This window comes from Mercenaria mercenaria, chromosome 1 (genome assembly GCF_021730395.1).
Source record: "Mercenaria mercenaria strain notata chromosome 1, MADL_Memer_1, whole genome shotgun sequence".
In the NCBI taxonomy this organism is placed as follows: Eukaryota; Metazoa; Mollusca; class Bivalvia; order Venerida; family Veneridae; genus Mercenaria; species Mercenaria mercenaria.
The window spans coordinates 50,646,829-50,660,558 of NC_069361.1; the positions used below are offsets into that span (position 1 = coordinate 50,646,829).

The 13,730-nt window shown below is 32.6% G+C and overlaps 1 protein-coding gene across 1 annotated transcript; it reads right to left on the minus strand.

The window, feature by feature from the left end:
- Positions 1 to 8,296: 8,296 nt before the first annotated feature.
- LOC123538229 (uncharacterized) lies at positions 8,297 to 12,420 on the minus strand. Its single transcript, XM_045322199.2, has 2 exons — positions 11,903 to 12,420; positions 8,297 to 9,418 (listed from the first exon to the last, which is right to left on the minus strand). The coding sequence occupies exons 1-2, from the start codon at positions 12,216 to 12,218 to the stop codon at positions 8,676 to 8,678; spliced, it is 1,059 nt and encodes a 352-aa protein (XP_045178134.2). The 5' UTR covers positions 12,219 to 12,420; the 3' UTR covers positions 8,297 to 8,675.
- Positions 12,421 to 13,730: the final 1,310 nt, after the last annotated feature.

The window sequence follows — 13,730 nt, forward strand, 5'->3', positions numbered from 1 at the left end:
TCTAAATAAAATTTCATATCACTACTTTTCATCTTGTAATTCCGTTTGTAGACGTGTCATTGTATTATCAACAAGAACTGTTTTTGTCAGAAAGGTTTCTGGGTCATCTAACTGTTTTAACTTGTTAACTGAGATTTTCATGATTTTCATTCTTTCTTCCTTTTGGCTTGTTTAGGAATGGTAAAACTCGTTTCGATGGAATATAGACTTCGTCTGTACATGTATTTATTTTCCGCTGACCTCCAAGGTTTGTTGTCTCGTAGTCCATTTTGACAGGAGTCTTTCTGCACATTTCAAAGGAGTTGTGAAACAAAATATAAAAGTACGATATATAACGAAATCTCTTAGTTTGCATGTTACAATCTTCTTTTTCCTTCATAAGTATACGACAAGCATCTGCCCTGAAATGAAACTTATTTATTACAATATGAAATGATGGGATACTGATTGCCAATCGACTATTTAACGAGCTACGGGATGAGTGAGAGAATGGAGCGTTCAGGTACGAATAATGTGCATGGAAGTACCGAATTTATTCAAGATACACGCATATAATATTATTAATGGCGATATAAATCGAATATGAAAAGTAATATCAAAGTAAAACGGCAATCTACTAGAAGCATTCACATTGTAATTTATGCAACTGAACACACAAAGTGACCTCAGGGAATTTCTTCCGGTATATCGTCACGAAAATAAGTATCATTGATTTCCAGCAGGACATCTATTAAAACAACATTAATAAAGCACAATTATTCCGCCAAAACAGAATTGTTCAAAACCTCCTGCAAGTATTTCAAATATCAACTGGGATTAAATCATTGCAGCAAAGTAAAATATATTTAAGAGACTACAGTTCCACGAAAATCCAATATTTCAAATTCATTTTACAGAAAAAATATTTCATTACCAAAAGACATATTAAAATAGCATAATTTATGTTACAAACAGGAACGTACGTTCTACATTCACTTCATTTTCCAATAACACGTATCAGCTGGATTCTTTTCTCAGTAGAGATCGTTTCGAAGCAGAAAAAACGCAACTAAGTAAATTATTTAGTGTCACGGTTTAACAGAGTCGTGGAAAACTTGTAACATCTTCCAAGCCCGCTAGAGCCAGACCCTGCTATGCAGAAACCAGAATTTTGTTCCATGACCCTATGGGTTAGGGTTAGGACCGGAAGGTATAATTAAGTCCTTGTACGGTGCAACACTTTCCTATCGCCAAACAGCACCATGACTGATGTTGTGATAGTCGATGTAGTACTTAAAAAAGAGATAATATGGAAGGACAGAACACTAGCAGGTAAACTTACAGCATTTTAAATCGCATCTAACATGAATTAGTTAGAATAGCACGTATTTATCACACAGGAGTACTTGTAAACTAGTGTTGATGAGAATATTTAGCCAGCTGAGGCAGATTGTGACTGTATCGCCTCCCACACTGTCTCATCATAGGATTGAAAGCATTACACCAAGGTGACAGAGTAATGTTAGTAGAGTGCTACAAATAATGACATTTCACATGTATAAGCTAATGTATAGTGAGTAGAGCATGCAGTATGACTACCCGTAAGAATAAAATATTAATAAAAGAATGTCTACAGATTCTCGTTTACACATACGTGATAAAATCTGAGCTACTGTCGCATGTCTGGCATAATTTTCCCTAGAAATATTCATTAAGGATCAAAGCATTGACAGCACAAAAAGAGGCACATAAAGGGTTAGTTGACTTTTATTAATATATCTTAATAAAATATGTTAAGGATACGATTAAAGCGCGGAATGCAGACAGACAAATATGACAGCAGGCTCGGTTTGATGAAACAGTTCAAGAGGGAATAAAAATTGCAACGTCCATCAAATCCCACTAGCACCGGCCTAAACGTAATTTCATTCGGAAAACAAATTTCTGTTCAGAATCTGCAGATTTCTTTTATGTCAGCTTAAATGTTTGTAAACAATGATTACTTGCTGATTGAACAAAAGGTTTCGTTTTTTAGAAATTATGATATACAGCATTTCAATATTTTGATCATTTTATAAAAGGACTTTTTTGCCCGATTTGAAAATGTTCTTTAATTGAAAATAGTTGTATTAATTTAGATATGCGTATACACAAAAGAAGGCGTAAAGATGGAAATATATTTTGTCATATAATCGACACTGTAAATAACAATTATATCTGTAGTGTACACACAAAGTTGAACTATTTTGTTAAATTAAATTATTGAACTAAAATGGAATTATGGCTATCAAATAAGGAGATAAAGTTTGTTTTAGTAGAACTTGAGGTACATGTCATGCACGAAGCATCGGTATCGACAGTCCATCTTGCATTTTCGACATATTTCAGTAGGAGATATTGAAATGCATTGATATAAATGAAAATTGTTCACTTCTTGACGTCTCGGAATAAAATTAGGAGGTACTCAATGAGAAATCGAGATCTAAGTCCCTTCTTTTTTCCTTATGACCTTGTACCTCTTAGTACAGTAAAAACTCCGAAAACAGGACCCTCCAAAAACCGGAATCCTCTGACGATTGTTTAAGGTCCCAAGTTTTTCTCTTATAAGTCCAATTAAAAAAGCACCCTGAATACCGAAGACTCTGTATTCTGAAAACCGGTCGGTTTTTCATGGCCGTAAAGGAATATTATACATAAAAAATCCTCTAAAAACTGGCCAGTAAGTGTGAAAAGTTATGTGTATTATCACTTGGAATTGGTTTAAAAACATAATCTCAAGCAGGTAACAATGTTTTGTTTACCAACTAACAATCACAAATGTTACCAAAGTAGGTGTAAAAATACGTGTTTGTATTTTGTATATTAGCTATAAAAGATAAGCTTATAAAGTACAAAACATTTTGATCTAATGGTTAATTGATCTGTTGGTGTACAGGTGATTTTTCATAAAATTACATTTTGTTTGGAATATGAAAAAGAATTTTATTCTTATTAATTATTATTGGTGTTGGCATAAATTATTAAATATCGATATTCACAAGATGCATGTTCCATGATTTATAGGAGCTAGACTATTTATATCGCCACGATAAGCAAAACATTCTTTTCATTATAATGTATCATTTTAAGTGATGTTTTTCTGTTAGAAATAATTCATTACATAACAGAGGCATACAATGCATATTTGGAAAAAGAAAAAAACTAAAAGACATTGAACACGATACAGTCAGACGAATCGAATAAGAATATACATATATAAATGCTCTCAGAAATGTGTGCAAAATCCTCTGGAAACCGGACTTTTGACTTGATCCGGACAGGGTTCAGTTTTCGGAGTTTTTACTGTAGTTGATTTATTTAGCTTGCAGATATACCTAATTTCTTGCTTTTCCCTACGATGTGTGCAGAATTGTATAATTAATATTAGGTTGCTATGCTCGATTTGTAGCAATATATTGTGAATGATATATAAATAATCAACAAACATAGAGAGACTAAACAGTTTTAAAGACAAATGTAAATAGAAGAAATGAAAATTTTGACGTTCAGTTTGATTCGCTCAATATATTGAAAAATTCCTGTTTGTAGATTCCTACGATTATCGTCATACAAACAGTTAAAGGTCAGCTTTCACACAGAATATTATATAAAGGAACCATACGGTGAAATCGTCATATATATTTGTTTTGTCATAAAATAAATCTAATATTATTATTAGACATTTCCCTATTTTGTAATGTTTTGCAACAGAACTATATAAATGTACAATGTACACATGAAAGATAAAGTAGAACATCTTACCTAATATAAACTAGAGAAAATGATAATTTGGATTTGTTGACAAGCAACATAAAAATACAAAACAAGGCCAAAGAAGTGGAAGTGATCTTATATAATACTTACCAAAAAATTAATGTAAACTGTGCAACCCCTGTTATTGGAATACGACAAAATGGGATAAAATTAAATTATTACGTTTTATGTATACCTGAATAGGTACCTGTCAATTAATACACATGCAGGACATGTATAAGTTATCAGCTGATTCGGCAATAAGTGTTTGCAAACAGTGTTTTTGTCATAACGGTCCGCTAGTGTCTGTTCGCAAATAAGGATCAGCAATATTATTACATGTACCACCTTTTCTTGTAACAATAATGAAATTGAGAGTGAGATGTTTTACTTCACGGTATTGAAAAGCTGTCGCTCCATGTTTACAAATGAACAACCATTATACAGGAAATACCGATGACAATAAGACATAGTTAAGTATTGATATATTCTTGAGTACGTGAGATGTAACATGTTAACCATTATAGTTCTTGCCAAAGAATGAATTTACATCGATTCTTTTATACGTATATTTAAGAAATAATATATATCATTTAGTGATTTGTCGCTGAATAAATCATTGTTTGGAGTTCAGATGCTAAGGAATTATATCACGTGGGCGCAGCCCGAGTGGTATAATAAAACGCATCTGAACGACAGACAATGATTTTATTCAAGAGCAAATCACTAAATGAGATATATTATTTCGATTCTAACACATTACCAAGGAGATAAAAGTACATCCTTGACAAAATTCATTAAATATATGCCCGTTTTCAATTGGTTTCTTTTCAAGCGCGCCGCTATGCCGTTTAACGCTATGACGTAATAATTATGATGTCAGAGCAGTGAATTGCTGTTTTCAGCCTTCTTTGTTTAATAGGAAAATGAATCGTATCGTGTTAGAATTAATTGGTGTAATAGGCCTCAATTTCACCAAAAGCGTTCATACAACTTGATAATGTAAGCTTTGAAAATGTCAAACGATAGAAATAAGGTGCATATTGACAAGTTATATAGTGACAGAAGTTCTCAAAAATTTCATTAAGATTACCTCCCTGATAATTTTACTTTTTCGTGAGTTATCTCCCCTGAAAACTAGAAAATTATTTCTTCCTTTTCCATACGGGGAATTTTAGATTTATTTTTGATATTTGTAATAGAATCATAAAATGCAGCTTTCTACCGCTAATTTTTCTCGAAACTCAAGTTTAGATTCTCATAACAAAAAAAAAACTATATTTTTCATATAGGCATCATTGTTAATACCGATTATCTCCCCAAAAATGATAGAATATGAAAAAACTCTCCGTGAAAAGTTTTTAATTTTGAATGTCTTTAAAGCGACCAAATTTCATTTCATCGGAAGGCATCTTGTCTAAGTTTATAATGATGAACAAATTCGTATCACTATTTCTTTCACTTTTTATGGCTACAGTGACAGAGGTATGAATTAAGGTTAGTATTGACAATGTTCAAATTTCATTTTGGGTATATTCATTGGCATTGTTGCAGTAAAAATTGGAGAGTGTAAACTAATATAGTATCATAAAACTAATTATAGTATCAGTAGTAATACAAGGTCTCAACAGTGTAATAAGATATGATTCTGTAGTAAGAAAATATGGCAGGAAAATCTCTCTTAGAAGATGCACGACAAAAAATCTTATCGGTAAATCAAAAAAGAAAGTACAAACTCAGGCATTTGAATCATACAAAAGTCAATACACATGATGCATCACAAATATATTAAAGGTTATAGGTCCCGACCGTAGAATGTCTTGTCCTGTGTAGCTTTTTGAATTGTTTCCATGTCAACCAAATGTTATCTCTCTCTCTCTTAAAACGAATAAATCCTAATTTTTCTTCTGGCGTCATGACAAATATTTTTTTTTCAGTTTTAATTAACAATGAATTGCACATTGAATATGTGTTATGAATGAATAAAAGGTATTCTGACACCAACATATAAAAATTTTAATTAATGACTTGAAATGTAAATTATCGGAAATTCAGATCCAGGGAAATAAGGAAATAAATGACGGGATGCAAAACGTATTTTTTTTGTGCAGACAAACAGCAGTATAACTAATATTCACAGTACAGTTATAATAAGCGACAGTGATATAGAATAAATACTTACATTCAAAAGATGGTGCATAAAACAAGATATAATATGTAAAATATTAACCGTTTAATCAAATATGTAACATGTGTATTTTTGAGGCATTCCAAGTCTTTTGCATCATTTCCTTAAATTATAGTATGGTTTGACATAATTTGATCAAAGTACAGTCTCAAACAGTGATAAATGTTTAGAAGAAAAGTCAGTACTAACTGCTTTTTTTTTGTCAATTCTATTGCACAAAACTTTTTTTTCAGTTTATTTGAAATTACATGTAACAGTCTCATGTGCATACATTGGACGTGCAGATAGGAACATATCAAAGTTTTAATGATGAGGATGAGACATTGCGTTTAACATATTAGACTCTATGATATTTTAGCGAAATGTCCAACGCGGACATGACTGTTTTAATTAAATAACCATTGCTGCATTAAAATATCACGGAATGTTACAACAGGTTATTACCATTCTTGTATTAGTTTATGACAGTGTTTTGTACTTCTAAAGCAAAACTTAGGTTAACTAAGTCATTCACAAGACTTTGGAGAACGTGGTACCAGCAGCAGACCTTCGACTGACTTATTTTTTCTCAGCATATTCTTTTAACTCACTTTAGTCATTATGTCCTCTGTTATATAACTAATTTCATTTGAAACAAAGGCATTGCATCGGGGAGACTTGAACTTACTACCAACACACAGTTGATAATAAATTAAAATGGTAATATACCTACTACAGATGTAATATAATTGAAAATAAAGAATACAATAATTACCAATGTCACTAGTATGTGTGATGCACATTTCGAATTCAATGCATTGGATTTGGCTGCGAATCGACAAAAGGAGGCCATGTAGTATGTATAAAATAAATAGTGTTGTTAAAGTTAATGAACGGTGATCAAACTTAATAAAATATTTATCTGAATATAAGAGACAAAAAGATCTGACACTAACATTATACTATACGTGTTTTTTTTTTTTGTTTTTTCCCTTGTACTGTATATTGTACATTTTGTATTTATTGTAATTTGTCTGTCTGCACTTCAAACAAATATTACGCTATCTTTCAGTTCAAGATGTTTTCGACTATGTTCAAATACTTTATATTGATGTACGATCGTCTCATAATACACACAATCAGAAAAGAAACCAACTGAAAAAAAAAGGCCAAAACCTTTGAAGCCTTTTAACCTATATGTATTGGACTGTATTACAGTATTTTTTCTTCACTGTTGTTGCAAACATTGACCCAAAGTTTGATTGAATTCATTGTTTAAATCGGTTTATTTCTGCTGTGCTGTGTTGAAAAAGAATCTCCACATTTCATTTTTCTACGATAAAACAGCCATACGAAAAAGCAAGAACTGCAGGAAGAACATACTCGTTCTAACACCTTGGATATATTTTAAGGCAGAAACATTACTTTACTGCCTACAATAGTTTGCCCCTCAAAATTTTTGTTTTTGTTTTTGTTAGGTTTGAAGTCGCACCGACACAATTATAATAAAATCTGTAAAAACATCCTTTGGAATCAAAGAATGCAACCAAGAAGAATAATAGCATGATTGAGTCTGTTCATGAGAGATAATGAAAAAATCAACACCTCTCACGACACCTAGCACCGGCTAAAGCGGAACTCTATTACACATATGTTGAATGGACTCCATGATCCCAAAGGACCAGAAAATATAACAACACCGAATCCAAGTACGGGGAGACTTTATATAGCCACCACACGGCACTTAAAGTCATATGGCGACTTTCCAGCTTTGATGGTAGAGGAAGACTCCAGGTGCGCCTCCGTGCATTATTTAATCACGGGCGGGCACCTGGATGGAACCACCGATCATCCGTAAGCGAGATTGTGGGCTTCCTCACATGAATAATTCAACGCCCCGAGTGAAGCTCGAACCAACATCGGTGAGGGGTAAGTGATTTGAAGTCAGCGACCTTAACCATTTGGCCACGGAGAAAAAGACAAAATTATCCGATATCTAAACATTCAAAACAGTACCTTCCAATGCTTGAAAGAATCGATCATTAATGATTGAAAGAAGCTATTCATGAGCTTTGATTATCATGTTCTAAGGGATGAGGCAAAACGTTTAATATAAAATTGCAATAATAAGATAAAATAGCAGAAAATACATTTAAAAAAAAAATATATATTTCTTTACATTGAACAATAAAAGTAATTTGATTACTTGGAAATATAGAATGCAACGGTGTTCAATAATATAAGACATATTAATTTGGTTTGTTTATCAGAGGTAAAGAAATGCGCAGCAATCCTTACGCTCTCTTGCACGTGTTTTGATTCCAAAGGGCCAGAAGAATAACAACACTAAAATACAACTAATACTTTAAGTATATTCATACATCAAACTTCTTTGTAAGAAAATGAGATCGCTATTCTATAATATATTCAATGTAGGCAAGAATGTGTTGAAGGAATGCTTCGATGATATGTGGCGAAGTCTGTGGCTTCATAAATATCTTTATTCCATTTCCAAAAATTAATTGCAAAATAGGATTTTGCCTTGTGTGCCACAACACTTTTACACAATATTTAAAAAAGAATTATAACATCTTTTGATTATTTCAAGAGCAAAATGGCCATGTAGATGTAATGTGACACATTTTATTGTCCTGGTCAAAACATGATATATAACTTCACCACTTACTTAAAAGTGTACGTTTTCAATGGATTAGGTGGCCATTTTACCTAATGGCAGTTATTTGCAATCATCACCATCGCTGTTCTTGGCATTTTCTACACTATTATTTGTACTGCGCTTACATACTCTCCTTAACTCATTACATCTATCAATAGATTTTGCCATCATATATGTTCTATTATCTACGCAAAACTGACAGACACAATCTCTGCCTGATTCTGCAACACTGGAACATGTGTGGCTAGAATAATTGTCTATAGAAACGTAAAAAGAAGGAATTTGAATAGAATTAACATTAGAATCTGCATCTACTTTATCATTAAACGCATTATTTATGAGTGTGTCTGTCATATCATCAATGATCTTCTCATGAACTCCACTCAGATGGGAGTCATCTAATAAGTAAGAGTTCCACATACAATTGATGCTAAATTCACAATATCCATTAAAATAATTCTTATTACTTGATTCAGTTTCCCTATTTCCACGCTTTTCATGTAGTAATTCCGTCTGCAGGCGTTTCATTGTATTATTAACAAGAACTGTTCTCCTAAGAAAAGATTCGGGATCATCTAACTGTTTTAACTTTTTAACTGAGATTTTCAAAATGTTTCGTCTAATATCTTTTCTTTCTTTTGGTGTGTTTAAGAATGGTGACACACGTTTCGATGGAATATACATTTCGTCGATCCCAATCTCTTCCGCTTTTCGTTTTATTCCGTGGCTCTTGGTACTCTTCTGGTTCATTATCATATACCTCTTTTTACACATTTCAAATGAATTGTTCACGGCTTGTTTATCTATGAAAATATAAAAACAATGTATGACCAATAATCAACATAGTACATCTAGTTTAGGTTTAATGTAAATAGAACTTGTTTAACGATGTGTTTGTTACAATATACTTTTACTTAATTTTGATTATCCCCTAATGTACTGTGAAGTATTCCATAGACAAGCAACTGGCATAAAATAAATGAGTTGTTCAAAGCTTGTTTATCCATGAAAATAGAAAAACAATGCATGACAAACAATTAATATAGTACACCTAGTTTAGGTATAATACAAGTATAATTTGTTTAACGATGTGTTCGTTACAATATATTTTACTTAATTTTGATTATCCCCTGATGTACAGTGAAGTATTCCGAAGACAAGCAACTGGTATAGAATGATTAAAGTTAATCTCCACAACTTAATACGATGGCTTTATACCAGTCGAAAAGGGCCAAGTTACTAATCCACACACGACCTGTTGGAATGACATGAAAAGCTTAATATAATTATCCTGAAAGACTACATAGTGCCAACTCGTCAATTCAAATACATTTGGTGATTTAAAAGGCTATTCCGTCATAGTGTCAAATGTCAACCAAACGTCTGTACGGCATGTAATAATGCGCGTTATATTTGACACAGCATGCTGCCGGGTCAGCTAATCTGAAATTGCCTGTACATTATGTGACACTGTTGACTTTGTATTAAAGAAACCCATACATTCTCGCGTAATGAATTTCGAAACTGACGTAGAAACGATCTTTTCAGAACCATGTTTACAGCACATTTGTGTTTGTTGTTTTTCCTCTCTGTTTGTTTACTTTGAAATAAGCAATTTTCCATTTCAAATAGCGCTGTTATCATCTTAAAAATGTCGGATTCATTCAGAGGAAACAAGTAGTATACTGTTAATACGAACTTAAAGTGTTAGTATTTCGTACATCGGGTTTCAAAGAATGCAAATCGGCTAATGACAAATGAATTAAAACTGAACGTTTCGTTCATTCTTCCTAAAGCATACATCATGAAACATTATTACTGTAATAAAAATGTGCACACAAATTTCTACCTGATTAATATTGACTTTTCATAGCGTATTAAAATAAACGGTTTGTTTAATTCGCTGAAAATAGACGTATAATGAAAATAATTTATGCAAATGTGCACATATGTTGACCGCAAGGAATTTCTTCCGATATCTTTTCAAGGAAATAAGTATCACTGGTTCCCAAACGGTCAATTGTTTAAGAACATTCATTAAATATTCCGACCGTGGATGATCAGATATTCCTGAAATTTCTTTTTGAAAGTCGAGTAAGGCTTTACAGGATCGATGCCAATGAATCATTTAAATGAAGTAAGTCTTTGCATTCCTTATCAAAATTTACATTAAAATCATCTAGATCATGAATAGAAAGGCCTGCTCTACACTGTTTTCCTAATTTTTATTTCAGACCGCTCTTGCATGAATTAGCCGAAATCATTTGTTAGAAATGTCATACATTTTCTGACTTTCCTTTCTATTTGAGGCGACTATCATTAATGATATGAAGTCGTACAAAAGAATGAAGTTACCGCATTCACCATGGATAAGGGAATATACGTAAGAATATCGTGCATTTTTACACGTGGTTACTAATAAGGGCGGACAAAAATAATTTGCTAGCAGAGACAATTTTAGGTTGTCTCTTCTCCCACGCGGGCTCATTATTATGAATAGAGTAACGCAGTTGAATCTTAAAAATAGCAGCATATCAAATGGAAGATATACCATACGTCTGTTGCTATATAAGGAGTGGTGTATCGAATATTTCTTCGCAAATCAATTAGCCAAACGCATTTCCTCATGCACTCGACTACGTTTTCAAGTTTAAAGGGATATTCAGGTTTACCTTTTTAACTTCTTAATTACTTACTTACTGTTTTTTACTCAGTCAATAAAAAGAGATGGAAAGAGGCCATTTTCATCCTACGCAGAGGAAGAGTAAACCATATTGATGAAAATATTAAAATTGCCATAAACATGCAGTGAACAGATTAGCCATCAAACACAGAGGCAAAGGCGCTTCAGCTGATATTTAAATACATGAGTAACAGACAAACGGGTGATTAAACATACAATACCTATTCATGAATGTCGACGTGCTTCCATGCAAGCGCACGACTACCGATGATGTCAGGAAAATATTGCTACAGATGAATTAAGAAACAAAGCGATATAATTAAATTTGTAAAACTCATTCCGGAGCAATTTAGGTGAGGTAAAAGATTTTGACACAATAACAAAACAACAAAACAGAAATAATTGGGATAAATTGTATCGCTTATCCTAGGCGTAAAATTTATTAATAGGCTAAAGGCATTTTGAAATATTCTATCAAAAGGTATTTTAGGGCATTTTATCAAAATTGGCAAAAAGGACTGAATGCATTTATCATAAATGAAATTCATTAAATGGCGCACGTGACCTTATATTTTACAGCATAAAAAATATTAATACTACCTACCGTTTGTAAATGCATGTTTTTCCTCCCAACAGGAGCCCCTTTCGCTCGAATCAAGTTCTGTCTCAGTTTGAACAACTGCTTGCATGTGCAATTGCTCATGTTTGACATTTGTCGACAATCCTTTTAAATTAGAAATGTCGGTTCCATCCCAAATTGAAGAACCCGTGCTTGCTTCAGACATTCCATCATGTAGATCTTGAGTACTTATCCAATCGAAGTCAAAAACATTGCAGCCTTTATTTTGTAAGGCAACCGTTGCATCGCCCTCATTTAAGTGCGTTGTGTACGAAGTTGTCAGATGTAATACACAAGTCATATTTTTATTAACTATCTGTAAATAATGTTAAATTATATCAATATTTCTCTAGTAAATGATTAAGATTTGACAATTATCCAGATCAAAGACAACAGTATAAAACAATCTTCCGATCCACTGATCAATAAACACACTCTGTGTGTGTGTATGTTCAATTAATTCTGACAGCGCGACATACAAAATATAAAGTGTCACTTCACTACGGCTATCAAACGCAAACTGAAGTTCAATTTAATGCACGCTTTATGCAACGAGGAGTAACTCTCTAAGATATAACATTAAATATCGGAAACACGTATCTAAGTAGATACCGTAATGACTATATTTAAGAGTTTTTTGTACTGAGCTTTCGTACTGAAGTAACTCTGTCTTAGCTCAATAGTATCCGGCTGGACCAGATAATTATTGATACAAATGTCTGCCTGCAGGAGGTCGACTAAGTTATCCCAGTAGAAGGTGATGACCGTTCATAAGACTTGTGATGAAAAATTGGCTTAATTAAAATTTAACAATTAATCGTTTCATGTGTCCTTAAGACCTATAGTCAGCTAAAATAACATGTTAAATTTTAAAGGCCTGCTGCTTGCTCCTTAAGGCTAATATCTATTTTGTTAAGCCTCACAGTGTTAGATATATTTATGTTAGTAAGATTAAATGAAATACTCAGTAATGTTGAAAGACAGTTTGATAACGTGAATAACTATTGTAAAATAAAGATTAAATTGTTTCATAAACACGTAAATCAACCTATATTAAGAAACACGTATTAAACAAATTACAAATATGTTATTTGTGTGGTGAAGTCTGTGTCAACGTCAAAAGATAATATGAGAGCATAATGTTGTAAAATTCAATATCATACTAAAGTAGACACACACAAACACACACACACACACACAAGCGTTGTACATTTTTATTAGCACATGACAAAGACTGGATATACAGATCTAGTGATCTGAAAGTGATCTTGAAAATCCTCCAACAAGGATCTTTGGAAAGACCTCATCCAAGAAAGATAGATTGGAAATGCTCCTCGGATGCAGCAGTCATAACCATACATTCCTAAGGGTGAGGGAAATGATGTCAAACCTACATATCTAGAAAATGGCACTTAGATAAAGAATTTTGCTATGCCACTTTGTCATGTAGCATATGAAAGAGTAAGACCTCCTGCATTAGGGCATATGCCATATATAGAGAATAGGTAATTCGTAAGAAAGAACAAATAAGAAAGTTTTTCATTTCTACTTTCCTTTATGATTCGTACATAAAATCTAAAATGATTCGAACTTAAAGCTATAATTTATACAACATGTTCTTACTTACAAATGGACATAAGTTAGAGTTATACTCAAATATATATTTTATACATGTCGTTTGTGATAGATTTCTGCAGTGCAAATTCATAATATATAGTTATCCCTTTGATATGACAACTAATTTACCATACCTGTAATTTAATGTAAATAATTGTTCTCGTTGTTTTCGTGTTTATTTTCTTTGAGCGTCATG

Bases quoted from the DNA above. Each gene is read 5' to 3' on its own strand.
- LOC123538229 (XM_045322199.2), bottom strand. From the start codon at position 12,218: ATGACTTGTGTATTACATCTGACAACTTCGTACACAACGCACTTAAAT. The intron at 9,419-11,902 runs GTAGGTAGTATT...ATATTTTCATAG, and splicing joins AAAACATGCATTTACAAACG to ATAAACAAGCCGTGAACAAT.